The sequence below is a fragment of the Eurytemora carolleeae genome, unplaced genomic scaffold (genome assembly GCF_000591075.1).
Source record: "Eurytemora carolleeae unplaced genomic scaffold, Eaff_2.0 scaffold72, whole genome shotgun sequence".
Classification (NCBI taxonomy): Eukaryota; Metazoa; Arthropoda; class Copepoda; order Calanoida; family Temoridae; genus Eurytemora; species Eurytemora carolleeae.
In genome coordinates, this window is record NW_019396031.1 from 361,445 (window position 1) to 384,051 (window position 22,607).

A 22,607-nucleotide genomic window follows, 5' to 3' on the forward strand; every position below is an offset into this window, starting at 1 on the left:
GTGCGGTTGGAGTATACTGCAACATTTGCTTACAGGCTGTTTTCACAGGGGCGGGTATGATATAGGGCAGGAACGTTTACGATGTTCGCAGGGGGGGGGGGGGGTGAAGTGCCCCCTCTAAATTTCTACATAACCCTTTCAAATCCTAACAACCCTCTGCAGACGCGCAACTTGAGATTTTTTAGGGGGGTGCAAGAGGGAGATATCCCCCTCAAAACGTTTTTAGAGGGGGGCAAGAAAAATGTGTATTAATTGTACTCGAACAATAAAAAACTAACCTTACCAATTCCGGATATTCAGTAAGTCAGATGTACGTTATCTCATATGCAATAAAAAAAAGAAATCTATTCTGGTTAATGTAAATCACAAATATTAATTAATTTACAATTCCTAAAATACATATATAATCATTATTCATCCATAAACCAAATATGTACATTGTACTCAGAAACTGGCAAGAAATGCCTTTCATTAAAAATCATGATTTTACATTCCGCCCCCCCCCCCTAATCAGGCTATGGGGGGGGCCTATGTTGCGCGCCTGACCCTCTGTGTTTACCACACATTTAACAAGTTCGCCCCCCCCCTCTAGAGTAATCTACTAGTCTATGTACGTACGTTCCTGAATTTACGCAGGGGTGAATTTTTTTAAGGGTTCTTAAGGTGAGCTTCATGCCACGACTGAGGGGGGGGGGTAATAGCCAGGCCGCCAAGGACCCCGCGAGATGGTCTCCAAGCCATGAGAGTGTCAAAGGGACCTCAGAATCCCGGATTCTGACACTCAGTCTGTTGCTTTAACCTGTTAATGGACTTTAGTAGCTTGATAATTTTCCAAAAACATCAAACAGCTCATCAATAGCACACCAGAACAGTAAGCTTATAGTTAAACAGAAACTATTAATTTCAAATACTGATTAGATTTTAGGCGGTTTAGAAACTTGTACGTTACTTCCTTATGCTAATGCTTATTGCGTATGCATGGGAAATCAAATAAAAATTTTCTATTCGTAAGTTTTCAATATGAATCTGTAAATGTTTACACTTTTAAAAACGTAGGGAAATAAAAATGCGATTTATTTAATTAAATAACATACATGTTCAAAAAAACAAAGCTGTTTGAACTCTTGAAAAACGAACACCAGCTAACACCTAAAAATAACCACATAAAAAACTTAAATTTTATAGATGTGGCAAGAGAATTATTATTTTTACTCATATTGGTAAAGACAGCATTGGGAAATTTCATAGATAACCATATCATAGCTATCATAGACATTTCATAAATGGGAGATTTCATAAATAGGACATTTCATATATAGAACATTTCTTAGATAAGACATTTCTTAGATAAGACATTTCATAGATGAAGACATTTCAGAGATGAAGACATTTCATAGACAGAGAAGATTTTCCAAAGAGATTTTTTTTACAAATACTATTTATATCTATGAAATATTTTATCTATGAAATATTTTATCTATGAAATATTTTATCTATGAAATGTCCTATCTATGAAATGCCTTTCTATGAAATGTCCCAACGCCGTAAAGACAATGTGAAGTTTCAAAGTTCGTCCTAACCCTTTAAAACGCCTGTTTTTTAGTTGAAAAAATGAGATTGCGAACATTAAGGGGCTGTTAACGTAATTTTAAGTGATCTCCATTTGTAGAATGGCTTATCCGATTAACAATGTTAGAGTTTAAAGCTTTTTCAAATCAAGAATGAATAAAAAATCCCTAGTTTCTTTTAAATTAGGGTGATTCTATAAGAGTACTGTGAAAAAAGTGGGTTTAATTTTTAGAATTAAATACTCATCTAGCAAGATAAAGCGAGGACACCTTCCACATTTATGATAAGATAAGGGTTCAAAGGTAATCTTTGAGAATCTGGCATGCATTAAAATTACATAAACGTCACTGTATTAAAATAAAAATTAAATTTAATTAGATTAATATTATCGATTAAAACAATTATAAAAAAAATTGGTTTACCAGCCTTGTATGTTGTTTATCTATCTTTCTGTCCTTCTATCTGACCATCCTCGGCTCAGCGTTCTTGGGTCTGCCCTGCGAAATGGTTCCTGGCTTGTTGGACGCCTCCGGGTGGTTGGATAGCTCTGGGGGGCAGCTAGACACAGGGCTAGCCAGTAACATCTCCTAAACATGGATTGAGAGTTAAATCAGTAAAAAATCTAACATTTAAATAAATAGAAATAATTATTGACAGTTTCAAGTTTTATCGTATCTTTCCAAGTTTTCAACGCATAGCTTACAGCTGTCGTCGTGTATATCAATACTATGAAGACGACATTCAATTTTGATTTCAACCAATCTTTTTAAACAGCATGGATAGTGGATACACATAAACATGGAAAAGAATAGAAGCCGTCAATAAACATTTTTTGCGTGTACTCATTTTTTTTAAAAAGCCTGTTAGAAATCAAAATTTAATATAAAAGCAATCTTCCTTGTATTGATATAAACGCCAACCACTGTATTTCCTGAAACAAAAGATCTAGAACAAGATTTATACAATTAACTTGAATATGTTAAGTCGATTGTCAAAACATCAAATGTAAAAACCAATTAATTGTTGAAACATGTCAAAATTTTAAAAAGAATGATTAAAAATATTTTATGAAAACTGAAAACTAATAATTGTAATTTTATTAAAACTAATGAGAATAAAGAGAAAATATAAACATTAAGTAAATAAGCTGATATGTCAGTATATTAAACATACACTGTAATTTGCAGTGACAGCAAACTAAATAATATTTCAAAGAAAATATAATTCAACATAACAATGTTATGAATTATGCCTTTCTACACACACAAAATCGATGTTATTTCAAGTGACCCCCAAATCAAAAAAAAAGTAGCTTTATCAATTCACAACGGTACCATTCGACATTTCCTTCTGAATCTTCTATCTGATTAATCTGGAAAAAAGTCGTTTTCTATTTTGCATAAATCGAAAAGTTTTGAAATGAAAAATAAATTGTCTAATTTCATGTAAAGCAGGGAAATGTGCATGTTTTTTTTTTTGCAGGAAAAAAACGATCCCATTGTGAATCTGGTATGCTCGTCTTTTATTTATATACTTTGCTGTCTGTCTATCTGTTTGTCCGTTTGTGTACAATAAACTTCAAAACGGCTGAGCCGATTAGGCCCAAATTTAGTGTGGCACCTCACATAACCCCGGGGAAGATTATGGATGCTCATTATCAAAAAATATTTTTTTTTTCGATTTAAAAAATGCGAACTTAAAGCCTAGTTTTTAAATGTTGGGTCAACTGAAATTACGCCGAATGTCCCTTTAAGAAGAAATCTCAATGATTATTGATCTTTCCTGTCATAAAATAATGACTAACCTTGAGTTCGTAGAATAGTTCCGAATTCTCATGAGTAAGGAAAGTGATAGCTTTCCCGGATTTACCGGCTCGACCTGTTCGCCCAATTCTAAGAAATTAAAGAGATCAGAATTTATTTTGATGCGGATCCGATCTGGCAACTCTTGTATTGTGTATTTCGAGATTAATGTTTGATCTACACTTTTTGTTAATCTGCAGATTAATTTAATCTGTGTATTTGATATCCAGGTAAGTGTCTAAAATTGAACCAATCAGAGTGTCGTTTATTGAAACCGAACAGTGGTCGAAACCCGGAAAAAGTGCTCAAAAAGGATATCGTGATAAAGCGAACGGGATTAAAAGTATTCAACACAATAGTTCCCAGGATCGATCTAAGAATGCCCCGAACATAACTAACGAGTTCGAGAAAAATATAAAAGCTAACCCTATTACTTTCTCTCAGCAATCGTTTTCTCCAAGTCATAAGGATTCATAAGGAAGTCATACCTAACCTAAGTCCGAATTTGAAGAATTTATGTCACGGCTCAAATATGGTTGGTTCCACTTAAAATTGTATTAAATTTTCAAGATTTTAGCCGGCGCTCAATTGAAACCGGGTTTTGGGGGATTCTTTAATTTCATTAAATTCGGACACTAGTTCAACAACTTTTTTATGTATTAATTAATCCTACTTGAGATTTAGAATTTAGATACATATTTTTATTGATATTTTATTACATATACGCCATAATTTATCGAAATAACAGAGGTCGTAACGTATCCATTAACCAATTTATAATTACTCCAGCCGACAGTGAAAAAGGAGAGAAACTTATTCTAGCCGCAGGGGTTCATATACATCCATCTCTGATCCCAATAGGATCTGATTTGAAAGTACATTTAACAACAATAACATGTCGAATTCCTGCCCCGTATATCAATCAATCAACATTTGGGATCAAAATGAATGCAATTAAATAGACCCTTAATCCTAGGCAGTCCAACGAAGGAGGGAACCCCCGCCATGAGCCTCTCAGATTAGCTTTGCAGCACCGAGCCTCTGCTATGCAGTTTAAATTATAAACTAAATTCGATTTGATTTGTTGAAATCTTTGAACTAAGCGATACCTTTTCTTAAATTATTGATGTTTAGATAAATCTTAAAATTTAGAATTATTGTAATAAAGTATCATCTTTATTTTAAACAAAATCGACAAAAAAGGTTCAGCTTAAATCAAAGATTTTAACAAATCAAATCAATTCAATTCAGAATTTGTTTTCTTAATATCTTTCTTTTCACGTAAAACACCTTAAGTTTTAGTATAAAATTTGTACTGCATAGGGGAGGCTCGTGCTGCAGGTGAGCAAAGGGAGGCTCGTGGGGTTCCCTCCCTAGTCCAACCAAGACAAGCAATTTCAAGAATTATCCTTGGTATGCACTATGCAGTGGTCAGTGTTATTTAACTATTTTCAGAACTCATTATTTTGGTCTTTTTTTAACTGTATTTTTCTGCACTTGTATCTCAATACTTGTTAATTGCTTGCAATTCAGAGAGCGTAAAAAACATTCAGTCCCGAAAGTACTTATCAATTAAAATAATTTAAATACATGTGAACTCATATTTCCCCGAAAGCCAGAAACATCTTAAACTTAAATTTCCTTGAAAGCCCGAAACGTATAAATCTGCAAGTCCTACCTATGAGTGTACATCTCGATGTTCTTCGCCATGTCGTAGTTGATGACAAGGGACACATCCTTGATGTCAATACCTCGACCTGCTACATCAGTTGCCACAAGGATATCCTTAGCACCAGCCTTCAGACCTACAAATAACATCTATATAATAAAACAAGACATTCGTATATATATATATATGTTGCCTATAGCCGGCCAAACAACTGGACCGATTGAGCTGAAATTTTTTTTGTGGAAACTCAGGAGTGGCCAGGGGTTGTTATACGCAAAACTTTCATAATTTTAAAAAGAAAAACGTGAATATCTAGCTAATATATACTTGCCTGGACAAGGCTTATAAAAATGGTGGGTTGTTTAGAAACTGAATAATTTTGAAAACATTAGGTTATTTATATGTTGCCTTTAGCCGGCCAAACAACTGGACCGATTGAGCTGAATTTTTTTTGTGGTCAGGAGTGGCCGGGGGTTGTTATACGCAAAAGTTTCATAATTTTAAAAAGAAAAACGTGAATATCTAGCTAATATACACTTGCCTGGACAAGACTTTTAAAAATGGTGGGTTGTTTAAAATTACGAATACAGTCCCTTGAATAAGATTTGAAATAAAAAATTCTGATTTATTTAAAGAAATTAGAGGCGTAGTTAAACTTAACACAGCTTGTTCAGCTACTTCCTCTTGGAGGTAGTTCAGCAGTCACGTTAGCCAAGCGTGCCCCGCATCACAATAAATGCATCAAAGACTCTACTTCCAACTTTAAACACAAATTTGAACATTTAGAAACTGAATAATTTTGAAAACATTAGGTTATAAACTGCTAGATTTGAAGAATATTTTCGCGGATTTTTCCACTTGAAAATTCAAAGTAATCTCATTAAAATAGGACAATTTGTAATTCTTTTACCTTTCACAACTTCAAGCATCCTCAAAAATAAAAACAACCCCGCACAAATGGCCGCAAACATGAACCATCCATGCATCAAAATCAATCCCCTTCCAAAACTGTACATCTTCACAATTTCCGTATATTTCCGGAATAATAAACGGCACACCACCGGATGGATTGGTACCCATAGAACTGGTACTCCAAACCATAGTACAAGACCCTGTAGTACTCGAAATAACTTCTTCCTCGGAACTATCGTATTCCGGAAGTATCATTTTGTTAACAAAATCTTCTAAAAAAGAAAATGTCCTACATAACAATATTATTAAAATGATTTTAATTATGCTCAAACTTTAAAGAAAGGAGGGGGGTATCCATAGCTTTAGCAAAGCTAGTTCTAACAACTGAAATCTAAACCAAATTTTAAAGAAAAAACAACGCTCATGACTCAATCCTTTCTCAAAATCACGAGTTTGTAATTTGAACAGATTAAGTATAAACAATTATAAAATATTATACATTAAATCAATTATTGAGGCCAGAATTCTCATGAGTGAGGAAAGTGATAGCTTTCCCGGATTTACCNTAAGTATAAACAATTATAAAATATTATACATTAAATCAATTATTGAGGCCATTAGAAACTTTAAATTATCAATATATTTTGTCTATATTCGAATTTTGTTCAGGATGCTGGGTGGACCCGGTATCTGGAAAAGGAAGACGACATTATTTCCAGTATCCTTAGCTATTTACTTCCAGGTAGATCTTCCATGAGCCAAGGGGATCTATGTATCGATAGGTTCTAACCAAAACTACATCTGTAAAGGGTTGGATTCCGGGGGGCCTCGTTTCTGTCGGAGTTTGAATATTTACATCAAATAAAAGAATAGTTATGGTAACTATATAAAATATAGAAGGTTCTAGTATTTCGGGACAAAATTACGTAAAAATATATGATAAATTTATCCACCTAAATTGTTACCCTCTTGTATTTCTTCCCCCCCCCCCCTCCTAAGTAAAGGAACTCTTAATTATAATAATTTTATGATTTAATATACTCTAAACCCTCACGCCATGAATTCTACAAGAGAAAGAAAAGAATTATTTAGTAAATCATGTTTTCCTACCAGTAAATGAAATTAGTAAAATTCTTATTTAACAAAACTTAAAGATTGAATTATTTGGGAAGTTTTTCCTCTTGTAGGTCAAAGGCTTAAAATCACTCCTTAAGGGTAAAAAATGAGAAATTTCCTTAGTCTAGAATTCCGGCTGGAAGGTTTAAATTTTTCAGAATTCATCGACTTCAACATTAGAAAAATTTAAACCAGTTAATATTGTACTGGTTCAGATTAACATCTATGTACAAATTTCAAGCTTTGATTACAAAGATTCTCATCAATCAAATAATGAATTTTTGAGAATATTAATTCATGAATTTTATAATAATTTCAAATCATAAATTTTTAAGAATACCAAATCACGAATTTTTGAGAATATCAAATCATGAATTTTTGAAAAATCAAATCATGAATTTAGAGAATATAAAACAAGATTATTAATTTTTCTGAAATGAATTAAGTTGTTTGAACCTGCTAGAGCTGTATCTCTCTGTTCCTGGCCCTTTCCTCCGTGGAGAGTAGCAGCGTTATATCCCATCTTCTCAAGACCCTTAGCTAGCACGTCAGCTCCCTATTCATTCATTTATTCGTCCTTCCGTTCATTTGTTCCTTTTGTTCCTTTCGTTCCTTTCGTTCCTTTTCGCTCCTTTTCATTCTTTTGCGTTCATATTTGTTCATATTTGTTCATATTTGTTCATATTTGTTCATATTTGTTCATATTAATTCATATTCATTCATATTCATTCATATTCATTCATATTCATTCATTTTCATGCATTTTCATGCATTTTCATGCATATTCATGTATTTTCATTTATTTTCAAACAATCTCGATGTGAAACTTGTTTTATTACAAAAAAGAAATATGTAAAATGAAAGTTTAAGCTTACCTTCTTCTGGTTAACGAAAATGATGATGGGTGGTTCTATTCCTGAGTTCAATATATTGATCAGTTTATTCCTCTTATCGTTCTCCTTCATCATGTACACAACCTACACATGAACAATATTAGTATTCTGTGTACAAAACCAACACACATGTACAATGTTAGTTCAGTGTGCATTGTACAACCTATTACACAACCTTGTACACCACCCACATATGTTAGTGCTATATATTCATGACCTGTGCAAGTGAAATGTACATGTATACAGATTTCATCACACGGATATATTTAAAGATATATAAGTGTTTCTTGCAAAACCAATTTAGGAGAGTATCGTTTAAAGAGTTCCTTTTTAGGCCGGTGGGTCTAAACTAACGCGCAATTTCAATATAAGAACTCAGAAACAAAAACAGAATTTACCGAAGCCACATGAAATAATATTTCTGAACAAAATATTGGTATCTACATAACAGTACACTTGTACGTACAAACCTGTTCAACTCTCTCTGTAGGTTTACCAACAGATCCTATATAACAGTAGGCTGGTCGTCTTAGGTAGGTCCTGAAATGAACGTCATGAGGATAATTTTTTAAACACAAAAAGGTGATTTCAAGAGGAATGATCGTTCCTAAATAATATAAAAACCTTATCCCCCCCCCCCTTCCACACACGCACACCATTTCGAGGTTAGGTAGGATAAATAAATAGTATAACAGACTGCACAGGTTGCGTATTTGAACGCAGTGGAGTGAAGGGGATGGGGCTGTGCTTCTTAAGTAATTCCCCGACTGAACAGTGTGTTATTATGTGCTCCATAAGCTATATCTAAAAAGAATTTTTTGTTTCACTCCTCAAAAGAACCTCATCATTTCTTACTGACTATTATTTTCTAATCCCAAGCAATTTAAAAATGTAAACCGTTGATATATCAAACTTGATGACTATTTGACCTAGAAAAATTAAATCGACAAAGGTGGTATTAGGAAAAGGTTGTTAGAATATACGGTATAGAAAATTAGAGCCAGTGGCAAGTTTTCGGTTAATATTCTAAGATTTTTTTGGATAATGTTAAAAAATACATTTCATTTTTGGTTTATCGTTTTTTTAATGAATGTTAAAAATGCAAGAACATTAAAAACCGTACCTTGCAAGACGTTCTACTGCTACGGGCATGGTAGCTGTAAACATGACAGTTTGTCGGTACTTATTCTTCATCTTGAAGTTCTGTGACAGCGCTGTTATATCTTCGGCTATCTAAATATAACAGTTGTAAACATGACAGCAGAGTGCCGTAACAGTGCTGTTATAATGTGTGTTTGAAACATCATTTATTTTATTATTATGATTGCATACAAAGGCGTACTCGGGGGGGCTATGGGGCTAAGCCCCCAACCCCTGATCAGGGTTCTCAAGCCCAAAGGCTAAGCCCCATTCCTCCCCTGAAAATATCTAATTTTAATATGTCTGAAACCATGATAGAGAATTTGGGATGAAAACTTAAATAAGTAATTTAAAAATTTGCAGCTATGGGAAGCTACTGCTAGGATTTGAGTGAAAATTTATCTGAAATCAGACGACCTCCTCGGAACTAATTATATTTTGAGATTTCTTCATCCTTTTAGTCTTTTAGTGAAGCCTATTTCTGGTTCAGGTCAGCTGCGCGGGGTCATGTAAGGTCACACACAACATTTGGGCCCGATCGGTTTTGACGTTCATTGGATACAAACGGACAGACAGGCAGACAAGCCAAGTATATAGACAGATTTATTCTCATCCTAAAAATCGCCTATGCAGTGTTAAAACTCTTTTGATCTTCAATTGTCTTCAATTGTCTAATCAAACTTCAAAACAATAAGTACAAGCGAAGAAAAAAAACTGAAATAGAATGATAAATTGATTTAGATTTAACTACTTTTGATGGGACTGCTACGTAACCCGGATTCCTCTAAAATCAGAATGAAACCAAGCCCTACAAGATGTTTTTACAAAGTAAATTTACCGAAACATTTCTTTAACTAACAGGACATTTAATTCTTGCGGTGTATTATCTGTATAGTGTACAATGTACATTGTATAGTGTACAATGTACATTGTATATTGTACAATAGGGGGGAAAGAAATTCATAAAAGATAGATAGATTGTACACATTTGAGAAGAGGTCAGCTTGGTACTTCAAAAAGAACCTCAGTTTACAGTGGTAAAATGTACCGTACCAGCCTGTGTTTGTTTGTTTACCTCTGAATCCGGTTTCTGATTGGTTACAGGCATATGATCCAACACTTTCTGTACATCAGGCTCAAAACCCATGTCTATCATTCTATCTGCCTCATCAAGTACTATATAGGTACACCTAGATTTCAACAAATAAATTCATTTTTGGGCATAATTGATGACCATATGAATTAAGTTCTTAAATTAAAGAAATAAAAGCAACCGGATCAATCAACATTTAGACCTTTGATAAAAAATATCTAAATAATCTGAAGAAACTAATTACACGGGCAACAAAAAGTCTACCTGCTTTAATACCTACCTGGATAATTAAAATCTCTCACTATCCCACCTACCTGAAGAAATCAATCTACTATAACAAAAAAAAAACCCTACCTGGAAAAATCTCACTACTATAAAGACTACCTGGAGAAGTCTCCCAAATCCATATTCCCAAATATGCCATCTACCTGTAGATATATCCCTATTCCCTACTATAACACCTACCTGGAGATATATCCCTATTCCCTACTATACCACCTACCTGAAGATATATCCCTATTCCCTACTATACCAGATATTCCCTACTACTATACCACCTACCTAGAGATATATCCCTATTCCCTACTACTATACCACCTACCTGGAGATATATATTCCTATTTCCTACTATACCACCTACCTAGATATATATCCCTATTTCGTACTATACCACCTACCTAGAAAGAACTAAATATCTGTTCTCCAAGACATCAATGAGACGACCAGGAGTAGCAATAACAATCTCACAACCAAGTCTCAACTTGAATCCTTGCTCCTCACGGGATAAGCCTAAAATCAAGAATTCAGTCTCGTGTTTGTACAGTTCAGTGGTAGCCATAAAAAACTTGGGACAATTGTCGTCTTCAATCCTAATATTTGTTCTGAAACTTCACTCAGCATTTTGAAAATTGTTTTGTGACAATATATGTTTCTGAAAATTTCCAGAAAGAAATCAGAATATTTCCCCATCTAAGACTTGAAAATATTTTGCCAAATCAAATTTTTTTAGCTGTGAAGTAGTATTCAAACTAGACATTTTAGTAGAATATGCAACCGGAAGATGGAGGGAAGGCAACCGCACCCACTTACTTGTTCAGCCGCAATTAACATTTGATGCGGCTCGTTAGTCATTAGGGTACGGCTGCCTTCCTCCATGATCTATCCCAGCGGAAATTCGTGTTTAACTGACCTCCAATAACTGCAACAGTTCGTATCCCCAGGGGATCTCCAAACTTATTCGTCTCTTCCTCTATCTGCTGGGCTAACTCTCTTAAATCAGAAACAGTTAATGAGACTGAAGACGTTTAAGTAACCCTTTCAGTTAAGGAGGCTTGACCGATTTACTTGGGTACTTTTTAAAACTTTAAGGGGGTGAATTCTGCCTTTTTTTCCTTGTTTATGCGTTATAAATTCGCTGAACATTTTTTTAACACACAGTTGAAAATTTTCGATATTACGATAAAAAAACAATGATGTTTAGTGTGTACTCTGTACAGCTGTGAACCGGAATTATAATACTCTGTACTTAAAGGTTCAGCCCCATTTGGACACATTCTTTTTTAACTGTTGTGAAACACCATTATTCCTAGGTCTGTAATCTTTCATCATCATGCGGTAAAGAGGAAAACGCAACAAGGAAAACTAGAAAATCCACGAAATATGTACAATGTACATTTTTATATGATTTATAGAACTGATGTAGCATTTCAGTAGCGTTTAAAAGCTAAATCTTTTAAAAATTTCTTATATTCATTTGAGTTGTGTCTTCACCTTGTGGGTGCCATGATGATAGCATAAGGGCCTTGATCCTGGTCTTCTAACCTTGTCACCTGTAACAAATAAAATAAAATCAGGCTCTCATAGGGCTCTATTTTCAACCCCTAAATCCAAACTGACTTTACTAAAATAGGTCTGAAGAGTAGTTGGCTTTTAATGGATTCTCGTTTATAAAATAATTTTTGACGAGTTGAGAAAAAAAATGCTTAATTGAAGATCAAAAGCAATTTTTTCCGTCATTTTTGATACTTTTTTCCAAAAACAAATCAGTTATTTACACCTAAAATTGATGATATTTACCCCCAATTTTTTTAGTGGTTATGAATTTCAAAAGTTTAAATATATTTTCCTTGGGTAGACTCTGAATCCAGACTAGAAGAGGAATCAAGAACGCAGCAGTTTTACCAGATCCAGTCTCAGCAACTCCGATAATATCCCTGATCACACCAAATCAATCCAAACCAGATAAAAACAAATCAAATTAAGATTATGAAATATTAATAGTTAAATTAAAGATTGTTAAAAAATTTAAAGATTGATCATATTAATGATTGATTGATTCATGAATTGAACAATTGATTAGTTTAATAATTGATTGACAATTGAATTGATGCTTAATTAATTGAATGATTGATTTCCTGTTGGTGAGACCGATAGGGATAGCTTGTCTCTGAATGGGTGAAGGATCCACGTATCCAGCCTAGAATAGATCTTATTGAAAACAACCTATTAACTAATAAGTTATATTTGATTCATGTATTTATCCATCCTATCCCATCTTGAATGCAGAATGTGACAGTAACATCAAAATCTCCCTAATGCTATATCAAAATTATATCAAGATTACACTGACCAAAAATGTTTAAAATGTTTTATTAGAAATAAAATTTTCAGCCTTTTCGTGTGACAATAATCTTTAACAAAAAAGCTTTATGCAAAAATAGTTTAAGTACAGGGTGTCCCAATGAACATGGGAATTGAGATATCGTCTTTATGAATGATTTTTTGATTTGGTACCAACTGAGAAAGCTGTTTTCCGTAGATTTTTCGTCTACTAGTTTAGAATTTGTTTGTTTATGTTTAGGTTGAAAACTGTTGTACTTTGAAAAAAAATTCCTGTTTACAAATACAGTACACTTGTTCCTCTTCCCTTTTAACCTTGTAGAAATATTACAGAACATCTTACAACGTTTAGCAGATCAACACTCAACAGGGTGATATGGAAACACCACACCACGGAAACGCTTTGCCACAAAAATGCCTCAAAAACCAATTTTAAAGAATAAAAACTTAGAAAAATTATTTAATTGAGGTGTTTCCTCTTTTTTTTGAGACACTTCCGCATTATTTTGAGGCGTTTCCTTATTTAAACAAAAAATTTAAAAAGTTTATTTAGTTGAGGTGTTTCTTCTTTTTTTTTGAGGCGTTCCTGGTTTTCAAAAAACTTAAACACTTTATTTAGTTGAATTGTTTCATCTTTTTTTTCAGAGGCGTTTCCAAAATTTTTGAGACGTTTCCGCATATTTTTGAGGCGTTTCCGTTTTTTTATAAAAAAATTTAAAACCTTTTTTAGTTGAGGTGTTAACTCTTTCTTTTGTGGCATTTCCGTTTTAATCAAAAAATCATTGTGTTTTGAGGGATTTCCTTATTACAACAAAAAATACTTTTGAGGCATTTCCGTGGCGAGACGTTTCCATAGCAAAATCAACAGAACAGCTTTTTATTGTTTACATAAAATATTCACTAGCAGACGTAACTTTATTTTGATAATTGAAATTAGGTAACAAAACGATACTTCATAACAAAGACGATTTCGAATTCGTCACTTAATTCCCGCGTTTATTGGGACAACCCTGTTTGTTGAGACGGAAATTACTCCTACCTTGGCAATAATTTCCAGAATTTCGTCTGGAATATTGCTTTCCTTCCAGCTACGGATCGGATGCGGAATGTTGCCCCCCTACATTTTTAAAATATATAATTTTCAAACAATTTATAAATTCAAATTAATTTTTATCCGGATGATAAATCCATTTTTTTATAGGACATTTTTAGTATCTTTATAGGTTAATAAAATTCTGAGCTCTTGAGAAGAGAAGAAAGTATATATTTCCTTGATCCCGATATTATAATCTTCTCTGAAGATTCTCCAATCTCTCTCCGTCATGTTTTGCAGTTCCTTGTCCGTCCAGTGACGATCATCAAACCTCTGCTTATCCTCCTTCTTCTGAAGTTTCTTTAATCTAAAATAGTTTCAATAGTTTCAACATTCTTATTCACCTTGTTCTTTTACAGGGTGTCCCCTGAAACTTTACAGTAGAAAGACGCCTTGAAATTCGTCTGAGATTTTATAAATTATTTGCGTCATTTGTTTGTCAAACCCACTTTTACATGTATGATTTTAAACCAAGAATCACAAAATTCTCCTACTTCTGGTATTTCCTCCTATTACCGGAGTTTATATATTTTGAATAATCCAAAATTCTGTAAATCTGAGAAAATTTCTGCATATCTCTGGTAAATTTGAAAGCACTTAAAAGGCAGACCTCATTTTGGAAATGCCAGGACTAGGGTTACTTTGTGATTATTAACTTTAGAATATTACCACTTTTAAAATTAGATTTACAAAAAAATGTCGCAAATTATTTCTCTGGTCATATTGAGAGCACAAAAAAGGCAGACCTCATTTTGGAAATGCCAGGACTAGGGTTACTTTGTGATTATTAACTTTAGAATATTACCACTTTTAAAATTAGATTTACAAAAAAATGTCGCAAATTATTTCTCTGGTCATATTGAGAGCACAAAAAAGGCAGACCTCATTTTGGAAATGCCAGGACTAGGGTTACTTTGTGATTATTAACTTAAGAATATTACCACTTCTAAAATTAGATTTACGAATAAAATGTTGCAAATTATTTCAACGATCAAAGACGACCTTCAAGTTGTCTTACTAATGTCATGTTTCGTAGGACACCCTGTATGTATTTTCTATATGAACCCTACTAATAAAGGTTTAACCACAAAGGATGAGAATTCAAAAACAATTGTACAGAAATGGAATTTATCAGGGGTTTTCATTATATTTCTAGTTCCCTGTGCAGCTGTAGTTTCTTCCTTTTCCAATTCATTAAACATTCTATTAAATGTATGATAAGACCAAAAAAAAAAAGTTTATTTAAAGAGTTTCAATAAGTCTTAAAAGGTTCAAAATTTATGGTAAAACCATGCTTAGTATCTACTTGTATCAAATTATATCATATCATGTAGTGATTGCTTTGAGCTCTGACAATCAGAAGGTAGGATCAAGTCCCAGCTGAACTGTGGGTTTTCAGCTAGGATCTAGTTATTAATATAGAAGGCAACTTTTAATTTGAATTTACTCCCATCGTTTGCCCGTTTTGGTCGATTTTACCGGGAAACTAAATATTTGCTATTAAAGTCAATCCCCTCAACTTAAACTTAAACTAATCAATTGTGGTTTCACTACAAAAGCTAAGAACAATCCTGTGGTTCTTCCGAGTTCCCCGATCAAAATTTGAAGCAAATCGGTCAAGAGGTTCATTAGTTATGATCGGACATACAAATATACAAACAGAGAGTCCAGTGACGATCATCAAACCTCTGCTTATCCTCCTTCTTCTGAAGTTTCTTTAATCTAAAATAGTTTCAATAGTTTCAACATTCTTATTCACCATGTTCTTTTACAGGGTGTCCCCCGAAACTTTACAGTAGAAAGACGCCATGAAATTCGTCTTAGATTTTATAAATTATTTGCGGCATTTGTTTGTCAAACCCACTTTTACATGCATGATTTTAAACCAAGAATCACAAAATTCTCCTAGTTCTTGTAATTTCTCAATGTGGTCTAGCTTTTCTGTTCTGTTTTTAATCTTTGTAAAGAAACAATCTCAAGAACTGACGAGGGTCAACCCAGACCGAAATATATTTGCAATAAATGTGGAACTAACATCTACTTTTTTACTCTACAGAGGTTTGGACAATTGGTCGATTTTACCGGGAAACTAAACATTTGCTATTAAAGTCAATCCCATAAACTTAAACTTTCAAAACTAATCAATTGTGGTTTCACTACAAAAGCTAAGAACAATCCTGTGGTTCTTCCGAGTTCCCCAATCAAAATTTGAGGCAAATCGGTCAAGAGGTTCCTTAGTTATGATCGGACATACAAACATACAAACAGAGATTATACAGCTTTAAAAATATAGATATATGTAATGTATTAGACTTATTATATGAATAATATTTATGTCTCCAGCAACACGACCAAATTAAAGATAGATGGATTTTTCCCCACCTAGCTTTCTCTTGATCCTTCTCCATATCAGTTCTCCTTCTCTCCAGTAGATCTCCGTAGAACTGGATCTGTTCCTTCTTCTGGGCCTAAATCAATCGATCAGGTGAACTGAATCTATTAACCAATTCAGCAATCGAGTAAATCAAAGAATTTGGTTACTTTAGTTTAATACAGGCAAATCAATCAATCAATCGAACAATAAATCAACATTTCCTTTTAGTCTAAATCTATCAATCAATCAATGAAATCATCACTCAAGTAAACAATCGGTCAATCAAATGATTCATTTATCAAATTATCAAGCATTTTATATTATCTAGGAGTTTAAAATTTTAATAATAAAAATAATAAAAATTGGATATCAAAAGACATGTTTTTTTAACCTTTTTTGATACTTTTTCTCTAATTTTTGATTATTTTTCCCATTGCGCAATTTCCCAATTTCTCCTCTACGTCAACAACCCTAACTTTTGGGGAAAAAATGATGTTTCAAAAAGCTGTTATGCTTCCGTCGTTGTTAAATAAGATAAAGAGGATGTCAGAAGTTAATTCTAAAAAGAAAAATTTACCTTTATATCAATCCCGCCGATGCCTCCACGTCCATAAAACTGAGCGTAGTGCCTGACATGAGCATAACCATTTTATCACAATAAAAAACAGAAATAGTGAAATTGCCACAAAATTTTTTATTGTTCCACAATTTGCATACTTGCTTTGAATCCGTAATATTTAATTTACAAAAAAAAAGTTTACACTTTTTCGCTTTTTCCCATTAGTTTACTTTCACAATTTACTTGCAAACATTGTCCTTAACTTTATTATATCTTTAAAAATAAAAAGATATACTCATGCAGTGAAACCAGAAAACTGTTTAATATGAAGACGACATTTTTAGTAACATTTAAATGTATTGTATTTTGTTATACAGCAACTAATTTTACAAGTAGTTTGTATTAACAAATATCCATTGGGTAAAAAAACTTGATGTTTAATATATTAGGTTGCATTCCTGTCGCTGTAGAGAGAATTATAATCCGCCGAGGTGTCGTCGGTCACCTCCCAGTCGAAAATAAATTTACGATCATTTTGTCGCCGAATTCTTTTCTTCCGCCTCTCCGCCCCAAGATATCTGTTCTTAATCGCCTCCTTCTCCTAATAATAAAACAAATATTAAAGGGACTGTTATTTTTTTTATAAATATGGCGCAGACTTTCTTAACTTATTAAGGGGAAACTGCTATTTAACTATTTTTATCTATTTTAATATTCTGAGACATCCATGGATTATGTTTAACTTATACATTCCGAATTTACCGACGCAGAATTTCTTTTGTTTGACTTGAAAAAGAGGTAATTTTAATTTGACATCAGCTTTAAGGAAGTTCTAGCAAGTTTAATGTTATAAAAAAAATTAAATTGTCAAAATATCGCAAAATAACAAATAGATTTTCCAAAAAATCATGTTAATTCTAGTAAATTTTCCTGCAGTAGAAATGCGCGAGTCACTTTTGTAGAGAAACCAAACTGGAAAATAATCAGAACTATAAACTTCAAACTTGATTGGACAAAGCTTTTAAAGGTGTTCCCGGCCTTTTGAATCGGGCAATGATATCTTTGCACGGAGGCAGAATACAGCGTTACCCACAAAGAATGTGACTGTGAAGACGACCTGAAACCTATTAGATATGACGATTCCAAGTTTAAATAAGTCTGTTGCCTTAAATATAATCGTAAAATGACTAGTTTTATAATCAACAAAAGGAGGGAAAGTATCTACAGTTGCAAGGAACCATGTGAATATAAGGAAACAGACAGTGTAACTTCCGTACATCCGTCTCTCAAGCCTCGTTCTTTGTGACTAACCTTGTATTAGAAATGTAAAGGTTCTTTCTTTCGATGATTTCAAGATTAGGAAAAAAATAAATTATACTTTTCGGGGGAAAATGGGCAAAACTTACCAGCTTGTAATCTCTTCAAGATTATTTCCCAAATTACATGCTAAGAAAATACGTACCACATAGAATAATAAATATCGTCTTCGGTCCGTTTAACAAAATATCCTTACTCTTACCTTTCCCTCTCCTTCTCCCTGTCCTTATCTCTAGCTCTATCCCTGGGATCTCGGGCTCTATCCCTCATATTTCGTTCTATCTCACGCAGTTCTATTTTACCCTCCTAATTATAGTTTATAAGGGACTGAAAGCGTAATTACATCCGACTCCCCTTGCAACGATGGAGAGACGGTACCCTTGAAACTTTAATTTGATAAAAAATGTGGACAATATCGTAGATTTACTGACTTGATAATTTCTCTATTGCTTCTTATAAGCAAGAAATGCACAAGTCACTTTAGTAGGGAGCCTGCAAATGAAAATAAAAAGTTTAAAGTAACAAAAACATGGATATTGGATATCTAATTCATAATTGATCAGACAAAACTTTTAATGCATTCATTAAAAGAACAAAGAGATAAAGGTGTGAGGCTGGGGGAGGTTTTTAGCATGAGTCACCTATACTTTAAATATTACACAAGCAAATCAACCAACTTATGCACTGAATAAGCCACCCAAAAAATCAATCATCAAACCAGACACAATGCCACCCAACCAAACACCAACCAACCAACCAATCAATCGAATCAATCAATCAATCAATCAATCAGTCAATCAATCAATCAATCAATCAATCAATCAAAAAAACAGACAATCAATCAATAAATCAATCAACCAACCAACCAACCAACCAACAAACAATTAAACAACCAACCAACCCAAACCAGGCGGCCAACCAACCAACCAACCAACCTGCTCTGCTCTCCGCTTGAGTGCAAGTGCAGCTCTTTCTTCTTTAGTTAAGAATTTAGGTTTAGCTATCTCTTGTTCTTCGGCTCTCTTCTTCGCCAACAGCTCCTCTATAACAGGCGGAGTTTTAAGGGTCTATTTACAAGGTTCAAAAAATAAGAAGTATATCCGTTGATTCGACATTACAAAATTCATAATACTAAACTAACTAAGACAATTAAAAAACAATTCTCTGCTTATCTACCCCAGCTTGCCCCTTTTCTCATTGATCTTACCTAATGAGAGTGGTTCCACTTTCTCTTTGACTTGAACCTTCTCCTCTTTCCTCTCCTCCTCATCTCCGTCCCGTCTCCGGTCTCCCCGATCCTTCTTCTTATCTTTACTCCGTTTAGGAGATTTTGATCTACTCCGTCGTTTTTTATCCTAAATTTAGGAAATCATTAGAATTGTTAGAAATGCAGAAAGTTGAGATGTCTGGGACAATCTTCAGTATTAATATCTCTCCAGAGTTTGTTCCTTCCAAAGATATTGCCAAAGCTGAAAGTTTAAATTTGATTTCTCAAATATGTGTCATTTTATTCTTGATAGTCCATTTTACAATCAGAAAATTAATTCTTACTGGACAGAGCTGTTACTCATCTCAAATAAGATATATTCTTAATCAAGTAGAGAGTATTATTAATGTGATTTTTGATTTTATTTTTAACCCTTTTGTAAATCATTTTTTTAGATACAAGTTTGAAGAAGAATTGTTAGAAAGACCGACTTCAGACCTCATCAGATCAGATCNTTTGTCTTATATTACATTTGGGGGGGGAGGGGCTTAATTTTTTCCTTTTCAGGGGAAGGATACTCGATACCATTTTGGACATGAAAACCCCCGTTAAACCAAATTTCTTACTGAAATATCACGAAATTCATTCTGAAGCATACAGAGTATAAATAACTTAATATTCTTGTATATTTTTTATTCTACTTTTTAAGTTTTAATTTTTTCATAAATATTCATCGACTTCTTTCTACTTAATTAATCTGAATAGCTGGCCACATTTCTGTATTTTATTTGCTGAATTTCAATGGATTGAGCACATTTTTTGTTGTCCTTTAGTACCAAAAGAAAAATAAGGTTTCTAAAGGTGCAACCTACCCCCCCCCCCTTTATACGGCGTTATCCAAACAAATATTTAAAAAAAGAAATATTAAAATTTTCTTAAATAAAAAATATGAAGTGAGTCTATGTACGTAAAATTGTCGCTTTTCCAACGTTCACTTTTCACATAGTTTCAGGCACAGAAAAAAAGGAAGTGAAAGTAAAATGTTTCCAGTCAAGAAAAAATCATTTTAAGACTAATAAAGTTAATTTAAATTTTTAAATATCTTGCCTTAGACTTTGATCTGGATCTGTCCTTCCTTCTCTCTCTAGACCTTGAACAGAATTTTATTTTTCTTTGTCAAAGTTTTAATTTTGTTTTCATCATTAATGGGACTGTTCAGCGTACACTGTACAGTGACCTTCCACGCAAAGATGTCCAAGTCCGATTCCCCACGGTACCCTTGAAACTTTCATCTGATCATCAATGTGGAAGATATTGTCGTTTTTCTGGGATGCATGGTGTTAATTTCTGATAATTCTTGTAAATTTTCCTGCAGTAGAAATGCGCGAGTCACTTTTGTAGAGAAACCAAACTGGAAAATAATCAGAACTATAAACTTCAAACTTGTTTGGACAAAGCTTTTAAGGGTGTTCCCGGCCTTTTGAATCGGGCAATGATATCTTTGCACGGAGAGTCGCTTGAAATTACGCTTACAGTCCCTTTAAATCGGAAAAAACTGTTGTTCCAGCAATAACTTGAAAACAATAGTACTTTCTCTAGTTATATACAGCAATGACACCAAAGCTAAAAGCCGAAAATAATTCATGATGGCAAAACTAAATGATAGTAGAAGTGTAGTAAATGCCCTATTCTAGAACAGTTCCTAAAATGCCTATCTATCCATGTACAACTCAGATTCTCTTGACTATCAATGTCAACCACGGCTGAAATCCCGTTAACTGTCTGAATTGTTTATACTATTTGTTATTATTTACAAAAAAACTAGTTCCTGAGCTGTACTGTTACGTCACAGTTGGATTAATAGATTGCTTGTCTAGCTAATGAGTTAAAGTTTTGCCAATTTTTTCCACACAAAATAATATTTGAAAAATTTTTTTTTTTTTGTTTGATAAGGGTTTGATAATATTTTATGATTGATTTTGAAATTATGTGTTTAGGAGAAAAAGAATTTTTTATTTAGAGATTTTATTCAAATTTTGCAACTTGGATCAGGATCTTTAGATATGCATATTTTTTCCGACTCCAATTACAGAAGCTAAGAGGTTCAGCAAATAAAACCAGAAAAAGCATAAAAGGGAATAAAAATGATTTTTCAAAAAACTATACGTAATACTTCATGGACAAACCTGGATCGATCCTTTTTCTTCTCTTTCGAGATAGACTTGTCTCTCGACTTAGATCTATCCTTACGATCCTTAAAAGCATAGATTTATTAAGGGATTGTTAACAAAATTTTAGGAGAACATTCAGCAACAATTATGTAAAGAACTTTAACTTTTAATTTGATATTTTATGAGACTATGGCAGTAACTGGACTTCAAATAAATCTTTGACATAATCTTATCAGCTTCATTCATATTTTAGGTATCCAATATCCATGTAAGAGGAAAATGACTAAATAAAAAAGTGTCTAAAATTACATTAATCTCTTTCTGTTCCACATAGTTTCTTAGTATTACCAATAATTCAATTCATTTACTGACATATCAACTCATTATTCGTGTTTCACTCTGTATTGAAAAAAGTCTTACCTTTTTCTTATCTCTTGATTTCGACCTGGATCGTGATCTTTTCCGTTCCCTACTCTTGCTTCTGTTCCGTTTCTTCTCCTCCACCATTTTTATCACTGAAATTAAATTCTTCTTGAAGAAAGCTAAAAATGCGGAATTTAACAACAAAAGAAAATTAATTGATTGGCCAATTTTCACAGGAAAAAAGAAACTAGATCGATTGATTTTATTCACTTCTTCTTTTTGACTTCACCAAAACAATGAAATAACAGGAATTGATCTGGATTGCTTGGTTTAGTTGGTCTCCATCTTAATTTCAGCTTCAGGTGATCTCCGCTCGTAGATCTAGAAAACATAATTGGATTAGTAGTGGACAAAACGTTTGCATTTTCAACGCCAAACATTTAAACGTCTTCCTATTATTATTATCATAATTAGCACAAAACCTTAACAAATTCTTACATTTGTCTTATATTACATTTGATTTGTCTTGTGTTACAAAGATTAACTTTACAATCGTCATGCTTCACAATTCTCTTACGTCTGAACACGATTGTCTTTTGTTACAAACGTCTATCTGGAATATCAGGAAAGAACCCAGTTGGAGAACCCAAACCGGCCATAGAGTTATTAGATAATTACCTGAATATACGCCTCTGTCAGAGTTATTAGAT

The 22,607-nt window shown here is 33.3% G+C and overlaps 1 protein-coding gene across 1 annotated transcript; it reads right to left on the minus strand.

Moving 5' to 3' along the window:
• Positions 1 to 1,057: 1,057 nt before the first annotated feature.
• LOC111696757 (probable ATP-dependent RNA helicase DDX23) lies at positions 1,058 to 22,607 on the minus strand. Its single transcript, XM_023466490.1, is given in 26 exon segments — positions 1,058 to 1,149; positions 1,992 to 2,156; positions 3,374 to 3,461; positions 5,050 to 5,176; positions 7,525 to 7,624; positions 7,944 to 8,045; positions 8,432 to 8,501; positions 9,085 to 9,194; positions 10,177 to 10,291; positions 10,872 to 10,983; positions 11,384 to 11,463; positions 11,965 to 12,023; positions 12,320 to 12,407; positions 12,609 to 12,670; positions 13,853 to 13,930; positions 14,084 to 14,213; positions 16,289 to 16,374; positions 16,858 to 16,909; positions 17,298 to 17,440; positions 18,340 to 18,462; positions 19,047 to 19,198; positions 19,364 to 19,511; positions 20,471 to 20,513; positions 21,550 to 21,617; positions 21,955 to 22,278; positions 22,576 to 22,607. Coding segments are annotated over 24 exon segments (2,352 nt in total). The 5' UTR covers positions 22,042 to 22,278; positions 22,576 to 22,607; the 3' UTR covers positions 1,058 to 1,149; positions 1,992 to 2,027.